The sequence below is a fragment of the Mobula birostris genome, chromosome 8, assembly GCF_030028105.1.
Source record: "Mobula birostris isolate sMobBir1 chromosome 8, sMobBir1.hap1, whole genome shotgun sequence".
NCBI lineage: Eukaryota > Metazoa > Chordata > Chondrichthyes > Myliobatiformes > Myliobatidae > Mobula > Mobula birostris.
In genome coordinates, this window is record NC_092377.1 from 26,845,958 (window position 1) to 26,872,616 (window position 26,659).

At 41.2% G+C, this 26,659-nt stretch overlaps 1 protein-coding gene across 1 annotated transcript; it reads right to left on the bottom strand.

Annotated features, from left to right (window-relative positions):
* Positions 1-26,659, bottom strand: grem2b (gremlin 2, DAN family BMP antagonist b). The gene is made up of 2 exons (XM_072264912.1): positions 26,428-26,659; positions 1-5,870 (listed from the first exon to the last, which is right to left on the bottom strand). The coding sequence occupies exon 2, from the start codon at positions 5,867-5,869 to the stop codon at positions 5,372-5,374; it is 498 nt and encodes a 165-aa protein (XP_072121013.1). The 5' UTR covers position 5,870; positions 26,428-26,659; the 3' UTR covers positions 1-5,371.

Sequence of the window (26,659 nt, forward strand, 5' to 3'; positions counted from 1 at the left end):
TATTATTTTCTTCTATATAATTTACAGAGTAACTTTAAAATAATCATATTTCTCAGTGTGATAGCACTTCTTCATTTTAATAGTATCCATAAACCTTTGTAAGCTCTTCTAGCCAGTACAAGGCAACTTTCTTTATATATCATGAACCTCAATACGAAGTTACATTGTTCTGATTTTAAAAAATTATTAAACTTAACTTTTGGAACAAATCAAATCCAAGCTGATGCCTGTCATTCCCTGTATGATTTTTGTAAGATGAGAATGTGTTTCTAAATGTGATTGTAGGCATTGGTAGACATCTTACAATTTGATGATTAGGTTGTCTATGGGATTTGAAGGATGCAGATATTATCAATGAGTGAACGGAAAGGAAACAAACCAGACTGTAGGAAGGACGGAAGTAAGTTCGTTCTATCTATAAATGACTAGAATGTTACTCAACTGAAGTCTTTGAATCTGAGACATCAAATGCTCAGAGTTCAATCTTGATTAACACTGTGAATTTTCACATGAATTGTCTCTATTTTGATTTTAACATCTAGTGGCAGTTCAAGACTCCAACATTGAAATCTGATTGAGAAACAATCCAAGAATGAATCCGTGAAGATGAATAAAGTTGATAAGTGATGAGAATTGGAATGCTATGTTCAATTTCTATGAGATGTTGGTGAGGCCTAAACTGGAGTATTGTGTGCATTTCTGGTCACCTACCTACAAGAAATGTTTCAATAAGATTAAAAAGAGTACAAAGGAAATTTACAAGGATTTTACCAGGACTTGAGGATTTGAGTTATAGGGAAGGGTTGAATATGTTGGACTACATTACATGCAGCATAGGAGAATGAAGAGAGTTTTTGAGTGGTATAAATAGGATTAATGAAGCTGGCTTTTTCACTGAGATTGGGTGAAACTAGAACTAGAGGTTATATGCTAAGGGTGAAGGTAAAATATTTCAGGGGAATTTGAGAGGAGGCTTCACTCAGAAACAGGTTGAATTTCAACATTTGAGACAAGTTTGGATGGGTACTTGGATGGGAGGGTTATGGAGGGCTATTATCCAGGTGTTGGTTGATGAGACTAAAAAGACCCTGATGGGAGTTATACATAGGCTTCCGAACAGTATCCAGGATGTAGGCTACAAATTACATTGGGAAATAGAAAATACATGTAAAAAAATTGCTGCAAAAATCATGTGGGATCTCAATATGCAGGTAGATTGGAAAAATCCAGTTGGTACTGGATCCCAAGAAAGGGAATTTGTAGAATACCTACAAGAAGGCTTTTTAGAGCAGCTTGTGATTGAGCAAACTAGGTGAATGGTGATTCTGGATTGGGTGTTATGTAATGACCCAGATTTGATTAGGGAGCTTAAGTTAAAGGAACCCTTAAGAGACAGTGATCATAACATGATAGAATTCCTCCTGCAGTTTGAGAAGGAGAAGCTAATATCAGATCTATCAGTACTACAGTGGAAGAAAGGGAATTACAGAGGCATGAGAGAGGAACTACCCAAAGTTGAATGGAAGCTTAAGTTTTGAGGAACAATTCATAAAGCACAGGATAGATACATCCCAACAAAGAAGCATTCTAAAGGCAGAATGACGCAATCGTGGATGACAAGGGAATTCAAAACCAACATAAAAGTGAAAGAGAGGAATTATAACAGAACAAAAATTAGTGGGAAGTTAGAATATTGGGAAGCTTTGAAAAGCCAACAGCAGACAACTAAAAAATGCCATGAGGGAAAAGATGAAATAGGGAAGGTAAGTTAGTCAATAACATAAAAAGGATACAAAATCATTTTTCAGATATATAAAGAGTAAAAGAAAGATAAGAGTTGATATTGGACCGCTGGAAAATGATGCTGTAGTAATGGGGGACAAAGAAATGACAAACAGAACAGGTATCAATCTTCACAGCAGAAAGCACTAGTGGAATGCCAGCAATGTGAGAGTGTCATGGGCAGAAGTGAGTGTTGTTACTAAGGAGAAGGCTTTTGGGCAGCCAAAAACTCTGAAGGTAGGTAAGTCCACTGGACCAGATGGAGTATCCCAGGGATATGAAGGAGGTAGCTGAAGAGATTGTACAGGCGTTAATAATGATCTTTCAAGAATTGCCATATTCTGCAATGGTTCCAGAGGTCTGAAAAACTGCAAATATCAACCCACTCTTTAAGAAGGGAGGGAAGGCTGAAGAAACAAAATTATAGGCCAGTCAGCCTGACTTCAGTGGTTGTGAAGATGTTGGAATTTTGCCTGACTAATTTGTTAGAATTCTTTGAGGAAATAACAGGCAGGATAGACAAAGGAGAGTCAGTGGACATTGTTTATTTGGATTTTCAGAAGGTTTTGAGAAGGTGCTGCAAATGAGGCTGCTTAACAAAATAAAAGCCTTTGGTTTTACAGGAAAGATGCTAGCATGGATAGAAAATTGGCTGACTTGCAGGAGGCAAAGAGTGGGAATAAAGGGTGCCTTTTCTGGTTGGCTACCAGTGACTAGTGGTGTTCCACATGGGTCGTTGTTGGAACTACTTCTTTTGACACTATATGTCAATGACTCTGATGAATGAATTGATGGCTTTGTGGCAGAGTTTGCAGACAATATGAAGTTAAGTGAAGGGGCAGGTAGTGTTAAGGAAGCAGGGAGTCTGCAAAACAGATTGAGAGAATAGGCAAAGTGTCAGATGGAATACAGTGTAGGAAAGTGCATGGTCATGCATGTTGGTTGAAGGAATAAAGTCATGGACTATTTTCTAAATGGGGAGGAATTTCAAAAACCAGAGCTGCACTGCGACTTGGGAGTCATTGCGCAGGATTCCTTAAGTTGATGGCGAGGAAGGCAAGTGCAATGTTGACATTCATTTTGGGTGAATTAGAATACAAAAGCATGGATATAATGCTGAGCTTTTATAAGGGATTGATCAGACTGCCTTGGAGTATTGTGAGCAGTTTTGGGCCCCTTACCTAAGAAAAGATGTGCTGACATTGAGGAGGTTCACGAGACTGATCCCAGGAGTGAAGGCATTAGCAAATGAGGAGTGTTTATCGACTCTAGGGCTGTAGATGAATGTTTAGATGAATGGGGAGGGGGGGAATCTCAATGAAACATTTCAAATATTGAAAGGCCTAGATAGAGCAGATATGGAGAGGGAGTTTCCTATAATGGGGGAGTCTAGGACCAGAGGGCACAGACTCAGAAATCAGGAACTTCCACTTAGAACAGAGATGAGGATGAGGAAAAATTTCCTTAGCCAGATGATGGTGAATCTGTGCAATTCATTGCCACAGATGGCTGGGCGTGCCAAGTCATATACTTAAGGCGGAGGGTGATAGCTTCGTGATTAATCAGGGTGTCAAAGGTTAAGGGGCAAAGGCAGGAGAATGGGGTGGAGAGGGATAATATATCAGCCATGATGGACAGACTCAATGGACTAAATTCTGCTCCTATGTCTTATGGATTAGGCAGAATAACAATTTAACATGGGCTAAGTGAGCAAAGGGTGTGTTTCTCTGCTGTAGTCCTCTATGACTCAATAACTCAAGTAGAATATTAAACCCTAAGGACTAAGGAAAACTAGCTTCTGTTGGACAAGGGAAGAGTTTTAAAAACCAGAATGTGGGAATCTGCCAAAGTCAAATTGACTCCTAAGAAGTCATAATCAACTGTACAATCGGATGAAAAACTTTTTTCCATGTTGTAGCTCTACTGAAGGAAACCAGCACTGAATAGCTACGGCAAATGGTCCAGAAAGGCAGACCACAGTCAAAATATTGCGAAGTTGCGAGGGAAAAGATGCAGGTCCACGCCACCACTGCTAAAGACCCAGGGCTGTTACTCGGTATTATTGTCAACAGATTGGGATCATCAGTACCAAACCACAAACCCAGACAATAGTCAATTTAAATCCAGCATTTTGCTCATTATATTGAGATTCAATTATTAAATAGAATTCCACCATTGCACCAAGGGTTACAATCACCCTGCAATGGCCTCTGAACAACGTTTGATGAAATCTGCAGAACAAAAATGTACTTGCCTGTAAACAAACTGATCTGTTCAACTAAAAAGCTTTTACTGTTACAACTGCATGTTTTGCTCATTATGCCTTTTAGATCCCAAGTGCTTAAAATCTTTTCATGTGTAAAACAGCAATGCAATAAATGGTTTTCCCCTTTGTTCTACATAATCTGCAGCAATACTTTGTGTATCTACACTGTAATGAGTGGGCTTAATTGAGCAAAAATATTTGTGGCACAAACTTTTTTTCTTAATTAATACCATGTCCCTTCTGACAGTTAAGTTTCAACTTGCATTTCTATGCGATACTAAATGCAACAAAAACATATAGTGGAATAACTACCTTCTCTTACAATGATGTATTATTGAGACCGCACAACACGGCTCGCTGTCACTTCTGAAACACCAGAACAAAATACTGTCCACATGCAATTAAAAAAGATAAAATAAAGAATATACAACAAATAACTGTACTAATTTACACTTTCATCATATATTAACAATAATCGTTTATAAAAGAAAAGAGGAAATATAATCCATTGTCAATTTAGTGCCTTTTCTATATTCAGCTCCATTGAGATAATGTTTGAAAAGTGCCATTAATTCATACTTGTATGTACAAAATTATGGTCATGAATACTGAAATACAGAAGGCCAAAGAAGGAAAATAATAATTAAAAAAATGTTTTGAATAGTTAAATATATACTATTATCTTCAATGCAGTTTGATCAGCATAATCCCATGTAAAACATTGTTGAAGACCTGGATTTTTGGCTGTTCAGAGGCGCAGAGTACTGGCTCACTCCCAGGCTCTGTCTCTGTGCACCAGGAGCACAGTTCATGTCTGTCCACAGTCTAAGCAGTTCAAATTCTCTTATCTGCATTGAACCATCAAAAAGTCTCCTATCTGGTTTGGCACCACATCCGTATCAAATCATGGGCGACAGCAGTGAGCAAAATGAAAGTGAAAATGTCCAGACTGTAAGAAAATATCTTTAAAGATAGTCAGAATAGGGACGGCTGTATTTCAGCTATTTGGAGCCGGCAAATGGGTTTCGGGCAGCTTGTAATATTAGAATGGAATTTATTTTTAAACAAAATTTTGTCAGAAGGATTTTGTTCTCTTTTCTGTAACAATTAAGATTTTTTTTTACAGGTATTCAGTGTTTGGATGACCAGGGTAGCCCAACTCTCCCACCTAAATACTGGCCATGCTCAAACTCAAAAATGTTGCTCATGCATTAGGGCAGGTTTTGTACAGTATTTGTTTTCTACAGGTATGTATCTGATGGCTGTGTTGAAAGTCGGGTGTATTTCCTACTAACTGGGGAGGCTGTAGTTGTTTATCTTATCTCACTGCTTGCTCCAGTCATTCACATTTACTGACATACATTTGCACTGCTTGACTCGCTGGATTTTCTTGTGTCTAAAGGGAGGCTGCAGGTCAGGGCAGTCCAGCTTGACAGTCAGGGTAGTAAATTTCTGTGGTTTACAGAAGGCACAGGACTGGAAAGATTCTTGATCCCTTTTAACATGCCTGGGGATATAGAAGGAGTTGCATTGTCCATAGCAGAATCTGTTGATGACAGTTTGGCTCAGACAACCATCCTCGTTAATGGTTTGCCTGAGGGGCTGGGTCTTACACCAGTCACTCTTCAGGTACTTGCGCTCTGTCACCACTAGCGCCTCTTGGCTGGACGCTAGGACGTCGGATCTCCTGCGCTTCTCTGAGCTGTTGGTATTTCCCTTGTAAAGGGGAGGAATGGCTCCGGGAGGCCGGTTTTTTTTCAATTCCACTGCCACCATTAATGTCCCAACAAGGAAGAGGAGGATGATGAACTTCTGATACATCCTACAGAAAAAAAAAACAGAGAGTGAAGTAATATTCTATACAGTTAAATACCGATTTCATTATCATTCCTTGACTTCTGACACAATAGGTGCATTACTGTCCTTACTTCAAAGGAAAATATAATTATTCCAATCAGACCTATCCAGTGCCAGAATCACTTTTAAATGTGATCGAGTGCAACTTATCTATGCCCTAGGTTTCAGAATCAGAGGGTGAAAGTTGGTGTTTTTTTCTGAGGTGGGACCACCCCAGACACCAGTTCCAGTTCTTCTACCTTACCTTGATGTTCCACATCTAAAGTAGGAGGTCACCTTGATTATGGAGCTAAAACATTGGCCAACTTGAACCTGAGCACCAGCAGTTCTGACTTTTCTCCATCTCTGACCTAACCTGCCCAGCACTGAACATATGCAGTATAATGCTTCTAAGCAGTCTAGGTACACTTATATGTAGTCTAAGTATACTATTCAGACTTGGTAATATTAGGCTGAATTGAGCCGGATAAAAGTATGTGCAAATGTATCATTAAAGCATCCAGTTTGATCAGAGCTCACTGGTTTTGGATCATGTTCAAATGATGAAAAAGAGAACTGAATAGATTGGGTAAGGGGTTTTACAATTTGAAACCTAGATTTAAATTTGATTACACTTTCAGGGGTACATTAAATATCTCCACAGATGCCCTTGTTCCTAATGTTATTGTGGAGGCCTATACCTCTCAAACTCATCCCCTTCACTAAATCCAACATCTGAACATGCTAATGCTTATTCTCTAGTTAACCATCTACCTTTCATTGGCAAAAGATCCCCTCAGCCATCCCTAATAGGACAACATGTGGAACATATAACCTTGAGAATTCAGGAGTCGAATTCAGGGACTGCTCTATCTACCAGTTTGCTGTCCTCATATAGCTACACCAGTCACAACTAATATGAGTCTTCTCACAAGCAGGAGATGGCTCTTTTGAGTCCCCTGCCTAATTTTCACCTTGACTGCAGCATTAAATTGATTTTATCTATTCACCTCTAGCCCCTCCACTAGATGGAGCACTGCACAGAGTTGAGAGTTTCCCCCTTGGGAAGGAAGGTTGACCTTGCTCCTATGATTATATTTTGGTGTCCACCCTTGACTTAATATTGTAAAGGTGAAATAGATGCCAGCCTTCTGCTGACATCTGTGGTATCAGATACCATTCAAGGGAGAAAAGTCAGACTTAAGAATTTTTTATCATCCTTTTGCAAAGTACGTGAATTGTATGTGGAGTCAAAGTTTGAAGATGTTATCCCTACCTATTGCAAATTGAACTTCATCATTAACTACAAATGGGCTCATTTTTTCCAATGAGCTGAAAGAAAATTAAAGAGAAATAAGGCAATGCATCTATTAGGTAGTTGAATTAATGAAAATTACTTTGTTTTAATATCAAAGCTACAAGACCAAGACCTTTATTGCAAACCCAGACAAAGCTAACAAATAAATAAGATGTAAAAAGGACATCATGTTCTTATTTTAAAAGGGGGCGGGTATTATGGAGGAAACTCAAATGCTGAAGATCTGAAATAAAAGTTTAGGTGAAGCACAGTGAAGGTTTGCTGTTAGCAAACAAAACTATAAATTACTGCATTAAATGGTCTTTTTTAATGGGTTTGATTGAGTTTCTTAGTTTTGTGGCTGAGTATAAGGAGTTGAATCTCAAGGCTGTATATTGTATACATACTTTGATAATAAACTTTGAACAGTAGGTCCAACGTCATCTGAGGAATGGGAAGCTCAGTTAACTAGGTTAAGGTTGACCATAATCTTTCATTAGAATTCTGCAAAAGGCCTTTTGCCTGCAAGGAGAGAGATAATTTTCACTCCACCGATGTTTCTTGGTATCTCTTTTTTCTTGTTTTGTTTTGTTCTTGCAGGTTAGATTCACATGAATAAGAAAGCAATGTGTGCAATAGTATGGGAAAAGTTCAGCTTAATAGTTTACGAAGAAAAGAGCAGGCTTAAAAAGTCATTCATCTAATGCTGTGGCTGGAATGGTCTTATCTTTTTAAACTCTATGCCCTTTATCCCAGTAAAACATTTCCTGGAATGCTATTTGCATGTCCATTAATGAGTGCTGGCCAGAGTCATAGATTTTACTAAACTGTTTACTAATGGTTTCTTAATAGCAACACTGAAAAGCAGCAGGACCACATTACAGTGACAGCTCCACACTATGGACTCACACAGAGATCTAGCTTGGGGAATGCTTTGTCCCAATCTTCCATCAAAGAATAATAAAGAGTCAACTATCTTTAACTTTATTTTTATTAGAAAAGATTCCTTCATGCCAGTTACACCACAGTTTAACTGGGTCAAAATTTCTATTGCTAGTACTATAAAGTGCCAAACTGAAGCTACAGTTATGGTTTATCCATGTTAAAACTCATCTACTGAAATCCTCATCCCTGCCTTTGTTACCTATAAATTCTACTATTCTATGATATTCCTGAGTAGTCCAACTGTATTCTAGTGTCCTAACTCATCCCATTATTCTATCTCCCCTCTTCCCGAGGACCAACATTGGTTTCAAGTTATGCAATGTCAAGTACCTTCTTGTACTTCTATCATCTTGTTCCTCCCAATTTCTGAATTAGTCTCCAGCTTTTTAACCTTTAGAGACTTCAGTACCCTCTTACTTTGACCTCTGCTGATCTATTCATCCCCAAGTTTCACTTTTCTACTGTTACGTTCAGGTGCTCTGAACCCAAGCTCTGAAACATCCTGCCTCAACATTCCTACCTTTCCTTCCCGCAAATTTCTACAGATGTACCATGGACAGCATTCTAACTGGACGTATCACTGTCTGGTGTATAGAAGGCACTGCACAGGATCGGGAAAAAACTGCAGAAAATTGTAAACTCAGCCAGTTCCATCGTGGGTACAAGTCTCCTTAGCGTGGAGGATACTGTAAAAAGGCGATGCCTCAAAAAGGCAGCATCTATCATTAAGGACCCCCATCACCCAGGATATGCTCTTTTCTCCTTGCTACCATCAAGGAGGAAGTAAAGGAGCCTGAAGGCATGCATTCAACATTTCTGGAACAGCTTCTTCACCTCCGCCATCAGATTTCTGAATAGCCCATAAATCCATGAAACCATGTACTCTGCCTCACTACTTTTTCTCCCTCTCTTTTTCCTCTACTTATTTAATTTTATATTTACATATACTTCTTACTCTAATTTACAGATTTTTAAATGATGTATTACAATGCACTGCTGCCAGAAAACACCAGATTTAATGACATATGCCAATGACATTAAAGTTGATTCTGATTCTCTCTGTTGAAGTACTCCCAAAATCTCATCTCTCTGAACAAGTCTTGTCTCACTTCTGCAAACATCTTTCTCTGCGTCTCATCTTCATTTATCTTTTGCCTGACAACTTGATACATCTAAGCGTTTTTTTCATCTGTTAAAGGTGCTATTTTAATTTGATGTCAATAGTACCTGATTCAGCAACAAGACCGTTCAGTGAATAATGAAGAGCATGAAGAATAATGAATAGCGAACATATTTGTTCTACCTTACTCTGTAGAGCATGTATGCTAACCATGTTCAATAAATAAAGGGGATAAAACCTTGTTGAGTGCAGATAATTCTAAATAAATCCAGCACATCTCTTCCACTTCACACATGTCTGCTCTCACCCCATCCTCCTGCCACCCCCCCAGGGATAGGTAGGGCTCCTCTTGTCCACACCTACCACCATACCAGCCTCTGCGTCCAGCACATAATTCTCTGTATCTTCTGCCATCTCCAACGGGATCCCACCACCAACCACATCTTTCCCTTCCCCCTACTTCCCACTTTCTGCAGGGATTGCTCTCAATGTGATTCGTTTGCCCATTGTCCTCCCCACTGACCTCCCTCCTGATACTTATCGTTGCAAGTGAAAGTGCCACTTGCCCCTACACCTGCTCCTTCACTACCATTCACGGCCCCAAAAAGTCTTTCCAGGTGTGATGACGCTTCACCTGTGAGTGTGTTGGGATAACCTCCTCACAGTATGGCCCGGTGTACTCCCGGTGTGGCCTTTTATATGTCAATGAGACGCAACATAGAATGGGAGACGGATTGGGCGATCTATAACGTTAATGAAATGAAATGCAGGAAAAGCCAATGAGAAGTGGAAAGTTGAGGCTGTGTATATATTGTGGGTTTTTTTTGCCAATTACATCATCCTTCAGGTTTTGGCAGATAGCTGAGGACCACCAGTTCACCACACAGCAGGCCTGCACCTACATGCATTTCCTCTATTTAGAAAAATTATAACCGTTAACTCAGGAAATTCAATACATTCTCATTATGAATAAAAAGCAATCTGGATAAAATTATTTTAACTGCATGCCACTGAGTTCATTGTTGCTGTTAAATGTAGATGTTATGTAGTTCAACAATATATTTAAATAAACATTGAGTGATTGGGTCTGATTCCAGAGACAAGCATTTAGGGTCCTGAGGAAGGTTATTTGTTTTATTTATGCATTTCTCAAGTCCTGGCCTAACATCCAGGCCCGAATTTATCCACATCTGTAATTGACAGTGAGGAACTTGACGGTGAGTTATCTTTTTCCGGTGAAAGTACTCCCACATTGCTATTCAGGAGGGAGCTCGAGGATTTAGACCCAAGGATAATGAGGGAACAACAGTATATTTTCAAGTCAGGATGGTGTACAGCTTAATGAGAAACATGCGGGAGTTCCCTGGCACCATCTGCCCTTGATCATCCAATTGACAGAGACATTGGCATTGGAGTAGCTCGGAGAAGTAATTTTCTATTTTGTAGACTATATACATTGCAGCCACAGCAGGTGGGATAGTTGCTTTGCCCTGCATCCTGCTGGCTTTCTTGTGTGTCATTGGAGAGTCCTTAAGGATAGTCCTGACTTGTGCCTTGTAGATAGTAGAATGCCCATGAGGCCTCAAGCGATGAGCTGCTCAATTGGGAATACTCATCTTTTAACTACAGTTTTGACTGGCTGGTCCAGTTTAGAAACATAGAAAACCTACAGCACAATACAGGCCCTTCGACCCACAATGCTGTGCCGAACATGTACTTAGTTAGAAATTACCTAGGGTTACCCATAGCCCTCTATTTTTCTAAGCTCCATGTACCAATAGTTTATTTATTTCCAGGTGGTAAATGCCAGGATATTAATGAGGGCTGGGTGGAGGTGCTCGGTACTGTTATGTCATTGAATGCCAAGGGTGGGTTGTTATTTATTTATTTATCTTCCAGCCCCTCAAACTGTGCCGCCCAGCAACACCTGATGTTCTTAATTTAACCCTAACCTAATCATGGGGCAATTTACAATGACCAATTAATCTACCCGGTGTGCCTTTGGCCTGTAGGAGGAAACCGGGGCATCCGGGGAAAACACATGCATTCCATGGGGAGGACTGACAGAAACTCCTTACAGAGGTCGCCAGAATCGAACTCCAAATTCCGATGCCATAAGTTTCAATAGCCTTGTGCTAACCACTATGCTACCGTGGTTCCCAAAAGCTCTCCTTGGAAGATAGAATTTTATGTGTCATTCATCAGCCCCTTTGTGAATGTTGTCTAGATGCATACAGGAATAAGCTGGTCCATTTGCTGAAGAACTGCAACTGTGATTGAACATTGTACGATCATCAATAAACATCCCATTGATTCTTTGATGGAAGTATTTTGCTGAAGCTAAAGATGCTTAAGCCTAGGACACTGTCCTAAGGATATCTTGGGGCTGAGAAGAATGTCATTCAATAACATGACTCAAATCATTGGATTGTTCTCCCCTGGAAGCTTGATGCCACAGTCAGCCAAATGCTGCCTTGATGTCCAGGGCCGTGCCCTTAACTCATCCCTGAAATTCAGCTCTTTGATCCATATTTGGATTACAGCTGAGTTGAGATCTGTAACTGAGTGGGGCTGGTAAAACTTAAACCGGGTACCTGTGAGTAGATTATTGTTGAGTAAGTACTGCATGATAGCACCGTGGATGACATTTTCCATCATTTTGCAGAAGTTTGAAGATACACTGACAGGGTTTCAACTGTTTTTTTTTTAAACAGGATGTACCTAGGCAATATTCCACATTATTGGGTAGATGCTAGTGTTGTAACTGGTTTAGCCTGCAAGAGACTTAGAGAATTTTGGAATCAGAATTAGTTTTATTATCACTGATATGACATGAAGCTTCCTGTTTTGCAGCAGTAGTACAGAAAAAATCAGAATAAAAATACAATAAGTTATAATTTTTAAATATTTAAACAGTGCAAAAAGAACACAAAGCGAGATAGTGTTCATAGGAACCATGGTGGATGTAGCGTCAATTTCAACATGTAAGAGAAATTTGGATAGGTACGTGGGTGGGAGGGGTATGGAGCGCTATGGTCCCAGTGCAAGTTGATGAGACGAGGCAGATTAATAGTTTAGAAAACTAGATGGGCTGAGGGACACGCATAAAATGCTGGAGGAACTCAGCAGGGCTGAGGGGCCTATTTCTGTGCTGTAGAAAAAAAAATAAATATAAGTGTTTGTTCTTAGTGTGTGAGTTTCTATCCAATGTGGATAAAAGGCAGACTGTGTTTGCACACTATTACATTATGGAAATAGTCCATGAAGATCATTAACTGAGAATGTTGTCACATATGGTTTACACTGTAGCCTACTTTGTGCTCAGCTGAAGGTATTCACCTATAATCTGACAGCATGATGATGACATACCCCTGAATTTACAATGATCTGAAAGTTATTTACAGACATCAACTTCCTCCCAAATTATTTCTACAATTGTGCCAATCGTATATCTGTGCTGTATCTCTCTCTGATCCTGTGAATCAATAATACAAAACCTGCACTTTTAATATACATAGCTCTGCATTGCAAAGTGCTTTGCAGGAATGTTATTGAACAGAATCTGACACTGACCACTTAAAAAGAGATTAGAATAGCTGGTGAAAAGATTGGCAATGGATTAGGTTCTATGAAGTGATTCTGAGGAGAAAAGAAAGTTTTAAAGAAGGGATGCCAGAGTTTAAGAGCCTAAACAATCAAAGTTTTGCATTTAATTATGCTCAATCTTTCTGGTGTTTATCTTTCTCCATGTTAATAGGTGATTTATGCAAGAATTAGTCTTTAACTATGTACAGTAAGTACATTGCTAGTGTTGGGATAGCACCTCCCATGCACCAACCATGAAATGACTGACATTAAGTACAGCATGTTAATGGGACATTTGGCCCATCATGCCCATGCTGACCTTTTGTGCCCATCTAACTAATCCCATTTGTCAACATTGGTACCATAACCTTCTATCCCTTGCATTTCGTTTTAAAGCTGAGCAGCGCCATCATTCCTACGTGCTTCAAGGCTGCCACCATCGTCCCTCTGCCAAAGAAGTCTTCAGTGTCCTGCCTCAACAACTACCGTCCCGTCGCACTCACATACATCGTCATGAAGTGTATCGACAGGCTCGTCATGAGGCACATCAAGACCCTGCTGCCCCCCTCACTGGACCCCCTGCAGTTCGCATACCATCCCAACTGTTCAACAGATGACGCCATTGCCATCACCCTCCACCTGGCCCTAACACACCTGGACAAAAAAGACACGTACGTTTGAATGCTGTTCATAGACTTCAGTTCAGCATTCAACACAATCATTCCTCAGAAACTGATTGGAAAGCTGAGCCTACTGGGCCTGAACACCTCCCTCTGCAACTGGATCCTAGACTTCCTGACTTGGAGACCTCAGTCAGTCCGGATTGGAAGCAGCATCTCCAACACCATCACACTGAGCATGGGGGCCCCCCAGGGCTGAGTGCTCAGTCCACTGCTGTTCACTCTGCTGACCCACGACTGTGTTGCAACACACAGCTCGAATCACATCATCAAGTTCGCCGATGATACGACCGTGGTGGGTCTCATCAGCAAGAACGATGAGTCAGCATACAGAGAGGAGGTGCAGCGGCTGACGGACTGGTGCAGAGCCAACAACCTGTCTCCGAATGTGAACAAAACAAAAGAGATGGTTGTTGACCTCAGGAGGACATGGAACGACCACTCTCTGCTGAACATCGACCACTCCTCCGTAGAGATCGTTAGGAGCACTAAATTTCTTGGTGTTCACCTGGCAGAGAATCTCACCTGGTCCCTCAACACCAGCTCCACAGCAAAGAAAGCCCAACAGCGTCTCTACTTTCTGCGAAGGCTGAGAAAAGTCCATCCCCCCCCCACCACCACCATCCTCACCACATTCTACAGAGGTTGTATTGAGAGCATCCTGAGCAGCTGCATCACTGCCTGGTTCGGAAATTGCACCATCTTGGATCGCAAGACCCTGCAGCGGATAGTGAGGTCAGCTGAGAAGATCATCGGGTCTCTCTTCCCACCATTAGTGACATTTACACCACACGCTGCATCCGTAAAGCAAACAGCATTATGAAGGACCCTACACACCTCTCATACAAACTCTTCTCCCTCCTGCCATCTGGGAAAAGGCACCGAAGCATTCGGGCTCTCATGACCAGACTATGTAACAGTTTCTTCCCCCAAACCATCAGACTCCTCAATACCCAGAGCCTGGACTGACACCAACCTACCGCCCTCTACTGTGCCTATTGTCTTGTGTATTATTTATGGTAATGCCTGCACTGTTTTGTGCACTTTATGAGGTCCTAGATAGGTCTAGTGTAGTTTTGTGTTGTTTTTTACGTAGTTCAGTGTAGTTTTTGTATTGTTCATGTAGCACCATGGTCCTGAAAAACATTGTCTCGTTTTTACTGTGTACTGTACCAGCAGTTATGGTCGAAATGACAATAAAAAGTGACTTGACTTGGCTTGACTTGACTTATGTTTCTGCCCTAACTAGTTATTTTCTTAGGTTATGAGAGGATTAGGCTTAGAGTTCCATGATCCTCTAAAGTATAAGAATGTTTATCAGCATTAACAGAACAGTTAAGGAAAGCACCTCTGCCTCATATTTGGAAACTACAGTATAATTTCCAATCATCCTTCTATCTTCCCAGCAAGCCCCAGCAAAATCTTATAACACTACAGTGTTTCATGTCTACAAGCTATTAATGATAATTCCGCTTATCTACCCTACTTAAGATCTTAAGATTATAAAAATCTATGGCCTGATTCTTTTTGGATTTTGAGAAAAAAGTTCATTTATTCTCCTGAAATTAATTTGTATTCCAATATATTCATGTAGGAATGTGCATCTGTTTGCTTAAACAGTCTAATGCAAATTATTTAGGTAAGCCAATTGAATTCTTGGTTTTCTGAGATTGTGCAAGGCAGGTTTATATATCTTGCTGTAGCTTTACCCCCTTGTAGTAATTCAGTCCATGAGTGAATGGATACAATTAGACCAAGCTGGTTTATTCACATTTAAAATATGCTTAACCCAATTCACAAGCCTCTGTAGAATGTTATTAGTTTGTTTTAGCATACTTGCACTGGTTTCAGCCTCCTGGGTTTCATCCTGTGCTATCAGTTCTGAAACAGGCCATCATATGGCAAACTGAGCTGTCTCCTGTGTGTGACAGAGCTGTCTAACTATGATGGACTCATGGACCTATGCCAGAGGATCTTGCAGCTCAGACTGAGAATACATGAGAGACATATCTGTAATGGAGATTATTTGCAATTTTTCATACTTCCTGATTTCTTAATTCTGCTCATTCCTTGACAAAATATCTTCAGCAGTATTTCAGGAGACCCAGATAACTCTGCACTGAATAAAACAGCAATGATGCTTAATTGGAGTAAAGTTCTTTAGGTATCATTATGCACTCAGGAGTTAGGAACATCCTTTCTTCTTTCTCAAGCCTTTACAATGTGAAGTAACTGAGCAAAAACCTAACTGCTAAGAAAACCCATGTGTAATGAATAATGCACTGGCCTGGAACAGAAATTTATTTAGGAGCTATTGGCTGTAGCGCTTCACTTATTGAGTAAGTAGACAAGAGCAAGCTAATTTCTTTGTTAAATCAAACACATTTGAAAGACAGCACTTGTTCATTAATTTATGTTGCCTGAAAGCTTACCACTATTAAAACTTAAGAGACTTGTTTTGCAATATGTCCTCCAACACTGATGCACAATGCCTGCAGTGAGTACAATCTGTAAAATTCACTGCAACAGCTCACCAAGGATCAACTGAAAGGAGCTCACACATCTACAGCATCCAAGGACTGAAAGGATCAGGACAGCAGGAGAGGCCCACCTGCAGCTTCCATCTCATTCACATGGTATCCTGACTTGGAAATATATTGCTGTCCCCTCTGGGCTTAAATCAAAGGATTTTCTTCAAACAGTCGTGTGGAAGCATCTTCACACAACAGATTGCAAAGATTCAAGGGGACCCATTGTTTTTTTGCAAGAGCAATTGGATTTGTGCACTAAATGTTGCCTTTGCGAGTCACAACTGCATCACGTAATAAAATTAAGAAAATACAGAGTGGTTACCTACATATATAGTTATCATTCTGGTTAGGCGCGGAAAAGAACAATAAACAATCACTGAGGTTGAATGCCAGTGTGCCTGGTTCTCTCCCTGAAAATGTATAATCAGTGTTCCTATTCAATGAATGGATAGCAAAATTAATTATTTACATTGGAAGTGAAAGACTACTAGACAGGTATATGGAGGAATTTAAGGTGGGGGGTTATATGGGAGGCAGGGTTTGAGGGTCGGCACAACATTGTGGGCCGAAGAGCCTGTGCTTTGCCACAGCTCCAACTTCCAGTTCCAGACACTGGAGGCTGTGGAGGCCAAGTTATTGGCAGAAGACTTGATGGGCCTGGCACACAATCTATGCTGTGAGGCAAAATGAGAAGAAAAAAGACTAAAATTTTAGTCTGGAATTTGAAGGGCAGCACAGAGGTTATTGTGCTGCCCCATACCTTCAGAGACCTGTGTCCCTGCTCTGAAATTCACTGTTGTGCTGTGCTTGCACATTCTACAGTACATTCTCTCCCTGTGTCTATATGGGTTTTCTCAGGGTGCCCTGGATTCTTCTAACGTCCTAAAGACATGCTCTTGTGCCTGCGTGTGTGCGAGTCTGTGTGTGCGTCTGCGTGCGCATTTGAGTGTGCGCGTCTGCGTGCGCATTTGAGTGTGCGCGTCTGCGTGCCTGTGCGTGCGTCCGTGATGATGGACTTTTCATTGCTTTTTTACAAGGCGTGGAGCGAGAAAGAGAGAGACTGTGTGGCGTGCCACTCCTCACACAGACACTTTTCGCGGTATTTTCTCTTTGTTTTACGAGGTCAAGTTGTGATCTCGACACTCACCCCGGCACAGATGGAAAGCATACTCGGGGACAGACCTGACTAGTTTCGAACTCGGGAACCTCCGCTCCCGGGTCAGGCGCCTATGTCATTGCGCTACCAGCCGGCCCCTAAAGACGCGCTCTTGTGTTATTAGATCAGAATAAAATACCTCTCAAGGGAGGGTTTCACAAAATCAATCAAAGGGGATGGATTGGCATGTGTGAGAGGGAGTAAATTGCAGAGATATGGGGAGAGTGTGAATGGTATGAATAGCATTGACTCCTTGGGAACTAGCATGGAAGCAATGGGCCGATAAGCTGCTGTGCTGTTTTAGGAAGGGAGAACATTGACTGTGTGAAAATGTATTTACAAATCTTTGTTTGTAGCCATCGAAAATCAAAATGTCATTTTCATCATAACAAAGTAACCTCCAGTGATGTTTTAATGAGACTTACTCTATTTCATTCTGTGTTTATTAAATCACTTCTTGAATAATGGCCAAACATTCCTGCCTTCTCATTCCAAGTAAAAAGTTTTACAATAAACATGGGCCAGAGAGTAACATCCAATTTCAATATAAAATTAAATTACAAAATAACTGGTGAAAGTGCCCTTCGCACTCGGAGAATTTGCTCGTCTGAGAGTCCAGGGTCAAGGACTGGAGGAAGACCCAGGAGTGCCCTGTCCTGTCCTGTCTGTGTGTGATGAGTTGGGTGGGTGGGAGGGAGGGAGGAAAAGGGGCTTGCTTTGCTGTTGTTTTGTTCTGTTCTTGTTGCTGCTGCTGCGGTTGTTCTTCTGAACGTTGTGGGCATGCTGTGTAGGCACTGTAATACCTGGTGACACCTGTGACTTTCCACAGCACGTCCTTAGGTTGTGTTCTTGTTGATGTAAATGATGGATTTCAACATATATTTGGATGCATGGTGCATGTCATAAATAAATCTGAATCTGAATTCTGTTCACTTCTGCTGAGCTCACCATAGAAAGGATGTGGAAGCTTTATAGAGGGTGCAGAGGAGGTTTACTGGGATGCTCATTGGATTGGAAGGAGGATGAGAGGTGACTTGATACAGGTGCAACGTGCTGTAAGGTTTCACTGCTAATGTAATGGCCTCTCTGTAATATTTCACTGCTAAGGTAATGGTTTCTCTGTAGCAGCAATGTTTGGGTTATGACTAGAGATAATGGGGGCTTTGGAATGTATGCTAACCAATGAGCGGGATGTTGTTCTTTCTTGTGGGTCTGGGAGCAGGGATTCTGCCAGGGAGAGATTAGGAGAGAAGATGTGAATGGGGAGAGTTGGTAGACGACTGGATGGAGTGGAGGAGGAGCGAGGGTCCGAGCGTTGGCTACGCTCAGAGGAGGTCAACGGGGAACAAATGAACGGAACCGTGAGCACGGTCACATTCAACGTTAGATTGTTTCATGAGAATAGGCCCTTTTCTTTTTTTTGTTTCTTATAGTCAAATTAAGAATTATAAAGCTTAATCATTTAATCGCATATTGTGTATTGTTTGTTATTTTGTGGTACTGATTTGTAACAGGGGACATATTGTGCAGCATCCACCCAAACAATATTTCTTATGTTTGGCTGGGCCGACGGCTGTCTTCCCCTAGATTAAGTCGCTAGCCAAACCAAGAATTACACAGGTGTACAAGATGATAAAAGACATAGATAGTGGGTAGCCAGAGACTACTTTTCCAGGACATAAATGGTTAATACAAGGAGGCATAACTTTACAGTTTTTGGAGGAAGGTATGGGGGGGGGGATATCAGAGATAGTTTTTCCACATAGAAAGAGGTGCGGCGAGGAATGCACTGCCAAGGCTGATGATAGAGGCAGGTGTATTTAAAGACTCTTACACGGATGAAAGAAAAGTGATAGGATATGTGGGAGGGGTTAGATTGATTTTGGAGTAGTCTAAAGGGTTAGCAAAACATTATGGGCTGAAGGCCTGGTACTGTGTTATATTCTAAGTTCTATTTTCTTATCTGGTTTACCTTGCAAGGCAAGCACTTTCCAAAGCAAAGTTCTGTAAAACTGCCTATCTTAACACTGTGTGCTTAGGAGCAGCCACCTGAATCACAGTGTGACCTTCAAGCCTTTCACACTCGAAACTAATCAGTCGAATTATGACTGAGTCTATGACACATTGGATGCTGGAATGCTGTGTGCAGTCTCTGGAAATTCTACGGAGGAAATTTGAAGCATGAGCTTTCAGGTGAACAAGAGAGAAATAAAAAATCACATGATATTGTAATCCAGGATCAACAGGTGACACTGAAATGATAGGTATTAACAGAATTGATTCCTGGGAAGCAAAGGGCCAATGAGTTACTGTGCTGTTATAAGAAGAGGGGGCGTTAACTGTGTGAAAATGTATTTACAAACTCTTGTTTGTATCAATTGAAAATCAGTATTTCTCAGGATACAAGCCCAATTTTCAGACGCATGATTCAGAATTACACTGATATACCAGACAAAAGTAAATCTGCATAAGAATCTACAAACCGTTTGTAAAATACGTTTGCTTCAGTCCAATTTTATTTCTTGTAATAACTCTACAGACTGTGCGTTAATGAAGCAAATGCAACCTCTGCTTTTGTTCAAGTCAATCTACTACCAATGGTTCAGAGAGGTGGATGCTAACCTCCCCTAACTAACATAACTATGAAACCATTTGTCATTATTTAGGCACATGACCAGATTACCAGTCACATCATATCTCCAATGCCCAACATGTTTTGCTCATGCCTTCCTGAAAGCTTCAAAATTCAGTAATATTACAATTGATGTCAAACCCTATAAGGAGAATGGTGATGTTGAATGTGATGTGTCACAATGCAAAATTCTGAAAAAGCACGGCAGAAGGGTAATGGTGAGGAGAAATCATACAGATTTGGTTACCAGTAATCATGCTTATCCTGCAAATTTAAGAAGTGGAATTTTGATTATGGTTGGTGTGCACCAGATAAAGTACTCATGAAAGTATTCAGGCTGCTGTAATCATTCTAGAGGCTTATTACTGACGTCTGAGCCACTGGCAGCCACAGTGATATGGTCTAAGTGTGCTTCCAGTTTTTACTGTACAATCTCTCCCTATTTGACCATGAAATGGCCCAACAAGTCAATCAACTGTTTGGACAATCTCTCTAAAATTCAAACCCATTGTCACCTCCCGTAGCAAATGAAAATGGTTAATAAATCCTTCTCTGCCAGACTCATCTGCACTCCAGTGCTAAATTAATTTAGGCTGTTCATAATTCATTGAGAATATGAAGTTGCTTTTTGTTCAATACTGAGACTTCTTGCAGTTTTGCAGATCGCACATTACAGTGCTTTAGCCCATATTGAATGCTTGGTTTCAGTCTGTGATGAGTTTCAATAAAGAAAAATCTGCTGATACGAATCATTCAAGAACCATGAAATAAACACAGTCAATGGAAACAAAGAACAGATAAACCATTTAATTGTATTGATCTTATCAATGTATCTAATCAATGTTGAGTAGCCATACTTTCCATTTGCACCGTACTACTGTACTACAACAAATAATTTTCTCAGATTTAGGAATAACGTGACATCCATATATTTCTTCCACCATCCCATCCCAAACTATTAATTCTAATTTTAGGTCAACTTTAATGAAGAAAAAATAACTTTGTTTCTATTATAAGATCATAAGACCTAGGCGTACAATTAGGTCATTCGGCCCATTGAATCTGCTCTACAATTCTATCTGTTTTATTTTCCCTCTGACCCCTTTCTCCCTGTAACCTTTGACACCCTTACTAATCAAGAAACTCTCAACCCCCACTTCAAATATACCCCATGAGTTGGCCTCCACAGCCATCTGTGTGCAATAAATTCCACAAATTCACCACCCTTTGGCTAAAGAAATTTCTCCTTATCTCAGTTCTAAAGGGATGTCCTTGTACTTTGAGGTTGTGCTTTCTGGTCCTAGACTCTCCCACTATAGGAAACATCCTATCACTGAAGGAGAAAGCATTCATGGATATATAGTTTTTATTGAAGGAAAATTGTGCCCATACACTGTGTACAGACCTGTTTGTAAAAGGAACTGGGAGGTATTTTAGACTGATAAAAATTCACTCAGTAGCTACAGATGTTTCTTGCTGTTTGCTTTAACATGGTATTGGGAGATTGCATATGTGGCTTCTAATTACCTTTTTGGTAGGACACTTTAGCATGTTACTGGATAACTTGTCAAACCATCAATAGTAAGCAATGAAAAGCACAGGGTTTATCAATTAGTGACAGTCCCAGGATTCCCTCATAATTAGGAGCTACTGCAACATGCAGAAAATGTTCAGTTTAGCCATTGCACCAATGCAGTGTCAGTGTACAGCACACACAGAAAGGTTTGGTTAGTGGGCATTAGGGAATTATGATACATGTGTCATGTCATTGACCGAAAGATTAGAACTTGAGAAACTCAAGACAATGGTGACTTCTGATACTAGGGAAGCTGCAAGCTAATGTAAGAAGATGGGAGTATTAACGCAACTGTATCCAAGATAATGAGTGTCTAAAACCTAGATGATGTTATTCAGACAATTTATTAGACTGGTAAGTTGTTTTATTATTGTCACATGTACTGAAATGCAGTGGAAAAACGTTGATTTGTGTGATATCCATGCAGATCATCTCATTACATTAGCACATCAAGATTCAAGGGAAAAGTAATAACAGGAGACAAAATAAAGTGTTAGAATTACAGACTGCCTGTAATTCTAACACTTTATTTTGTCTTCTGTTATTACTTTAATAAATGATAGCCAGACAATAAGTTACAAGGCCATGACAACATAGGCTACTTCATATTCCAGCATCTGCAGTGTCTTCTTATTCCAGACATAGCAGTAGATATTCTGGTTTTTATTCAACCCACCGCCCTCCCTAAACCTACCACTAGCATCATTCACCGACAACCAATTGTGGATTTGACTCCCAAAAGAGTTATCTAACAACTAAGTGTGAGTTAACAGACAATGCATTTGAAACTTTCTATAACGGGCTGCTCAATTAGTCCTATCACGGGCTGCTCAATTAGTCCTATCACAAGCTGTTCAATCCATGAGACAGAGAATGAGAGTTTGTGCTCTCATTTTAGTCATTGCTAATGAAAGATTTCACCTCGAAATGTCGACTGTTTATTCTCCTCCATAGATGCTGCCTGACCTGCTGAGTTTCTTCACCATTTTGTGTGTGTTGCTCTGGGTTTTCAGCATCCTTATAATGTCTTGTGTTTAAGATGAGAATTGTCTCTCTTGTTGATATTTCCCTGAATTTCTCTACCTCTCTCCTTCTGGATAAAGTTCCAAAACTGAGGAAGTGGGCATGGTCCCTGTCTGGCAAAATGCAAGAAACAGTGGTGCAACTTATAATTGAAGTATGTCTGTGGAAAGAAATGGGAAACTGACTAACTGGTTGCTAATTTCAATGTGATATGTGATCTGTTAGTATGAATCTTGTTAAGTGAGGGAAGGGGCAAAATGGAGCTCCTGTTCATGGTGACAACAGCTCAGTAAAGTAAAACAGCACTGACAACATCTCTGTTACCAGCAAGCATTGTGCTTTCCTGACATCCCTTTACTCACTGGTAAATCTCATTAAGATATCATTCAGTGGAACAAAATGATGGATGGGGTATTTTGTGGGGAAACTATGACATCAGCCCTGCCCTGCCCCACACCACTATCATTTGTCCAAGTTAACGTCAAGCTGTATGACAAGATATCACCAGTATTGTCTTTTGAAGGACTTCAGCAACGTTCAAGGTCAGCGCTTCACGCCCCTGGCTAAACTCAGAGGATCTGGGAAAATAGTTTCTAGTAAAGACCGGTGGTTAAAAAGATCACTGCAGTACATGGGGCAAGGCACTGACATTGCTAGTGAGGTGCAGTCAGATGTCTCCCTGCCACTTTGGTGTCTCTCTGCCGGACTCAGTCTGAGTTGAGATGCAAGGGCTGACTCTGTAAGTGAGACTGGGAATAGGTTGCTGGGAAGCAGCCCAGAGTTCAGTCCAAACTTGACATTAATAGGCTGGGCGACTGGTCCTAAGTGACTGCAGCTCAGTCTCACTTATCCCAGACAGTGCAGTACACTATTCATTACAATTTCAGGTGTTTTGTTTTTTTTAATATATCAAAATAAACTTAATTTTTAAAAAATACAATAAACCATGCAATGCCTTTTCATTCTTCTGTTCTTAGACAATGCATTATGGACTGTTTTATAACACTTTTCAAAACCAGTAGCAATGCTGTCACTCATGTGGCTCCCTGGGGCGGTACAACACTCTAATAATTGAGAGGCTTCCTCACCCCATCCATCCATGAGACCATTATACAGAGAGCAGAATATGGCCACTTGGTCCATCAAGTCTGCTCCACCATTCCATCATGGCTGATCTATTATCCCTCTTAACCCCATTCTCCCGCGTTCTCTCTGTAACCTTTTGATGCCTTTACTCATCAACAACCTAACAACCTTCACTTGCAATTCACAGCCGTCTGCGCAAATGAATTCCACAGATTCACCACCCTCTGGCTAAGTAAATTCCTCCTCATCTCTGTTCTAAAGAGACGTCCTTGTATTCTGCAACTGCGCTGTCTGGTATTAGACTCCCCCCACTAAAGGGAACATCCTCTCCACATCCACTCTTTTTAGGCCTTTCAATTTTTGATGGGGTTCAATGAGATCCTCCGGGCTTTGTCTCTCCGTCAGTCTGTAATGGAAGAATTCTATACTTTGGTCTAAGGTGCTTAGTGTGTTGTCACTGTTGTAGTGATGGAAATATGGTGACAATTCTTACTCAGCAATCTCCCACGTCATTGTCATAATAACCTGATATTAGACATTATTATATGAGACATGATACTCTGCAGTCTGGAACAGCCCACGTGCCCAGCAGCATCCGTGGCGGAAATCCCTTTCCCCACGGAGGCTGCTGGATCCTCCAGCAGACTGCTTGCTTTTTAACCTGATGATCAGTTTGTTGAGCAACTAATACTGGTCAAGGAGCCTGGTATCTTTTGCGATAAGCATCTGGAGTTAGCACCTCGGACAGTGCAGCTCTTCCTCGGTATTGCGCAGGGCCCTAAACCGGATTTTACAGAATAGTTGCGGCACCGTCAGGCGGTCGTTCGGTCGATTGAATCCATACAGGTCTTATTTAAGAGAGCGCCAGCTCGTTTCACTCTCAATCCCTTCCAAAGTCCTTCATTCCGCATACTTACCAAGCTCCCGTTTGTAGATACCTGTTGAATCCCCTTTCCCAGCACCGCTGTCAGTGCAGTGAACTGACCACGAACAAAGAAAAACAATTTTCTTATCACGTTTTGCTTCGTTTGGCAGTCGCTTCCACATATCTGAGCTTCAGGTCTTAGAATTCAGATACAACAGCGGCACTCTCTCGGCCACTTCCGTTACACTACTCATAACTTTGCTAAATTTCACCGTTAGCCTGAGATCCTCGGCTACCCATTCAGATCAATACCGCCCGCCAACCCTCCAGAGTACGAGCGAGCAGGAGGTCTAGTAGGTGAGGAGCGGAGACACTTCAGCACCAGCTGAGTCACCGAGTTCCTCCAGCGGCCCCCTAGCGGCTGCCTTGCGTGAGCAACTTCAATTTGCACCAACGGGCAACGCGGACTGTCAAAAACTGCGCAACAAGTATCCTGCCAACTCGCTGGATATGAGAGGGGGAACTCATTGCAAATCTTCCAGTATCACTTTTAAGTGTCTCTTTCCGCTCTTCGATCCAAATTTCCTCTGCGCCGCTATCCTGGGGCAGTAGCTACGACTTGCTATTTCCGTGCGTTTATGTGAAGAATGACGAGAAATTGGTGAGTTTCAACCCAGATCGGACAGCAATTGTGAATAACACTGAACCATAGAAATGATGGGCGGGCAGTACTTAACGTGTGTGTGTGTGTGTGTGTGTGTTTTTAAATTAGCTCGGAAATAAAACTAAAATCACTTGCACAGAAATGTCCCCTTTCCTTTGCTCGGCGCCGCACTCCCAATTCATCAACATTCCCCATCCGTTTTATTCCAACATGAGCTGACAGATATAATGGGAAACAATACTATTTAAAGACTCGTTTTCTAAATTATAGCCTTGTCTAAAAAAAACTTCCAATATCAACCAGGTTACATATAAAAAAAATCCACCAGGTTACTTAGTGGTTTCCATCCCTGTCCATGTGGGATGTCGCACGGGCTGGTAACCCATAATCAGATAACGATATACTTCCATTAATAATTGATACAAGATTAGGATGGAGAGACCGTCACTGTCACCTGGTCATTAGCTATGAGTTACTATATACATACACACACTCATACACACACACACACTCACACACACACACACACACACACACACACACACACACACAGGAGAGAACTGGATGTATACATATACATACATACAGAGCTGTATATATATATGTGTGTGTGTGTGTGTGTGTGTGTGTGTACATATCCAGCTCTCTCAGCCTGATCCCTAAGCCACTTGGGAGCTCTAATTTACTGATCCAATTTCAAGTTACTAAGATGCCACTTGAAAGAGCCAAGAAAGCGAGCCTGCGTGTGGGCGCATGTTAGAAGTGACCGACTCTTGTGTGGGGAAAAGTACACCACTCAGAGGTTAACCAGAGACGAACGCGTGGTCCATCCGTAGTGCACTGCGAGGATTACTGAACTGTATACAACAGAATGAGAGAAGTTTACGACACAGAAGGGAACCACTCAGCCCATTCAGTCTCCGCTGACTCAGTCATGTCAGTGTCAATGCCCACTCTGCTTTTGTAGACCTGTAAATAATTATCTCTCCAATGTCCCTATTTGCCTCGGTAAAGGCGCGAGGCAATTCTGCCTCTATCATCCTACAGCCTGAATTCAGATCCTAACTACCCTCTGAATATTTCTCTAATATTCCCCTTGTATCTTTTGCATAAAAATAAAATAAAATTTCCCCTGGTCCCTGAAACCCCACTATTTGCAGCAGGTTCCCTTTGATTTACTCCTAGTACGTAGAAAAAGCACACTCTCTCGAAAACGACGTGCTGCCCCAAAGGAATAACAATTGCAAGATCAGGCAACCTGCATGAAGAATCATCCACTTTTAATCTTGAAAACTCAGCGACGATCCGTATCAACCCGCAGGCTGGTTTGATACTGCATATTGTCGAGTCGCAAGTCCCTTGGCAATGTTTTATTGTCCTTACCTGGAGAAGAAATGCTGGCCGGCCGCAGATTTGGTATCTGGAATCGGGGGATGTTGATGTGCACTGAGATTGTCAGGAGTGAGCAGCGCTGTTGCCTGAAAGACTGAATCCCATATACGTACTCAAGACGAGGTGAAGAGAGCTTCAGACAGCTCTGGTTGTACAGCCAGCGCCGTTCAGTCTCACTTCTAGTTGATCAGAGAGTCTGCATGTGGATGTTATCAGAATGTGG

Bases quoted from the DNA above. Each gene is read 5' to 3' on its own strand.
- grem2b (XM_072264912.1), bottom strand. From the start codon at position 5,869: ATGTATCAGAAGTTCATCATCCTCCTCTTCCTTGTTGGGACATTAATG.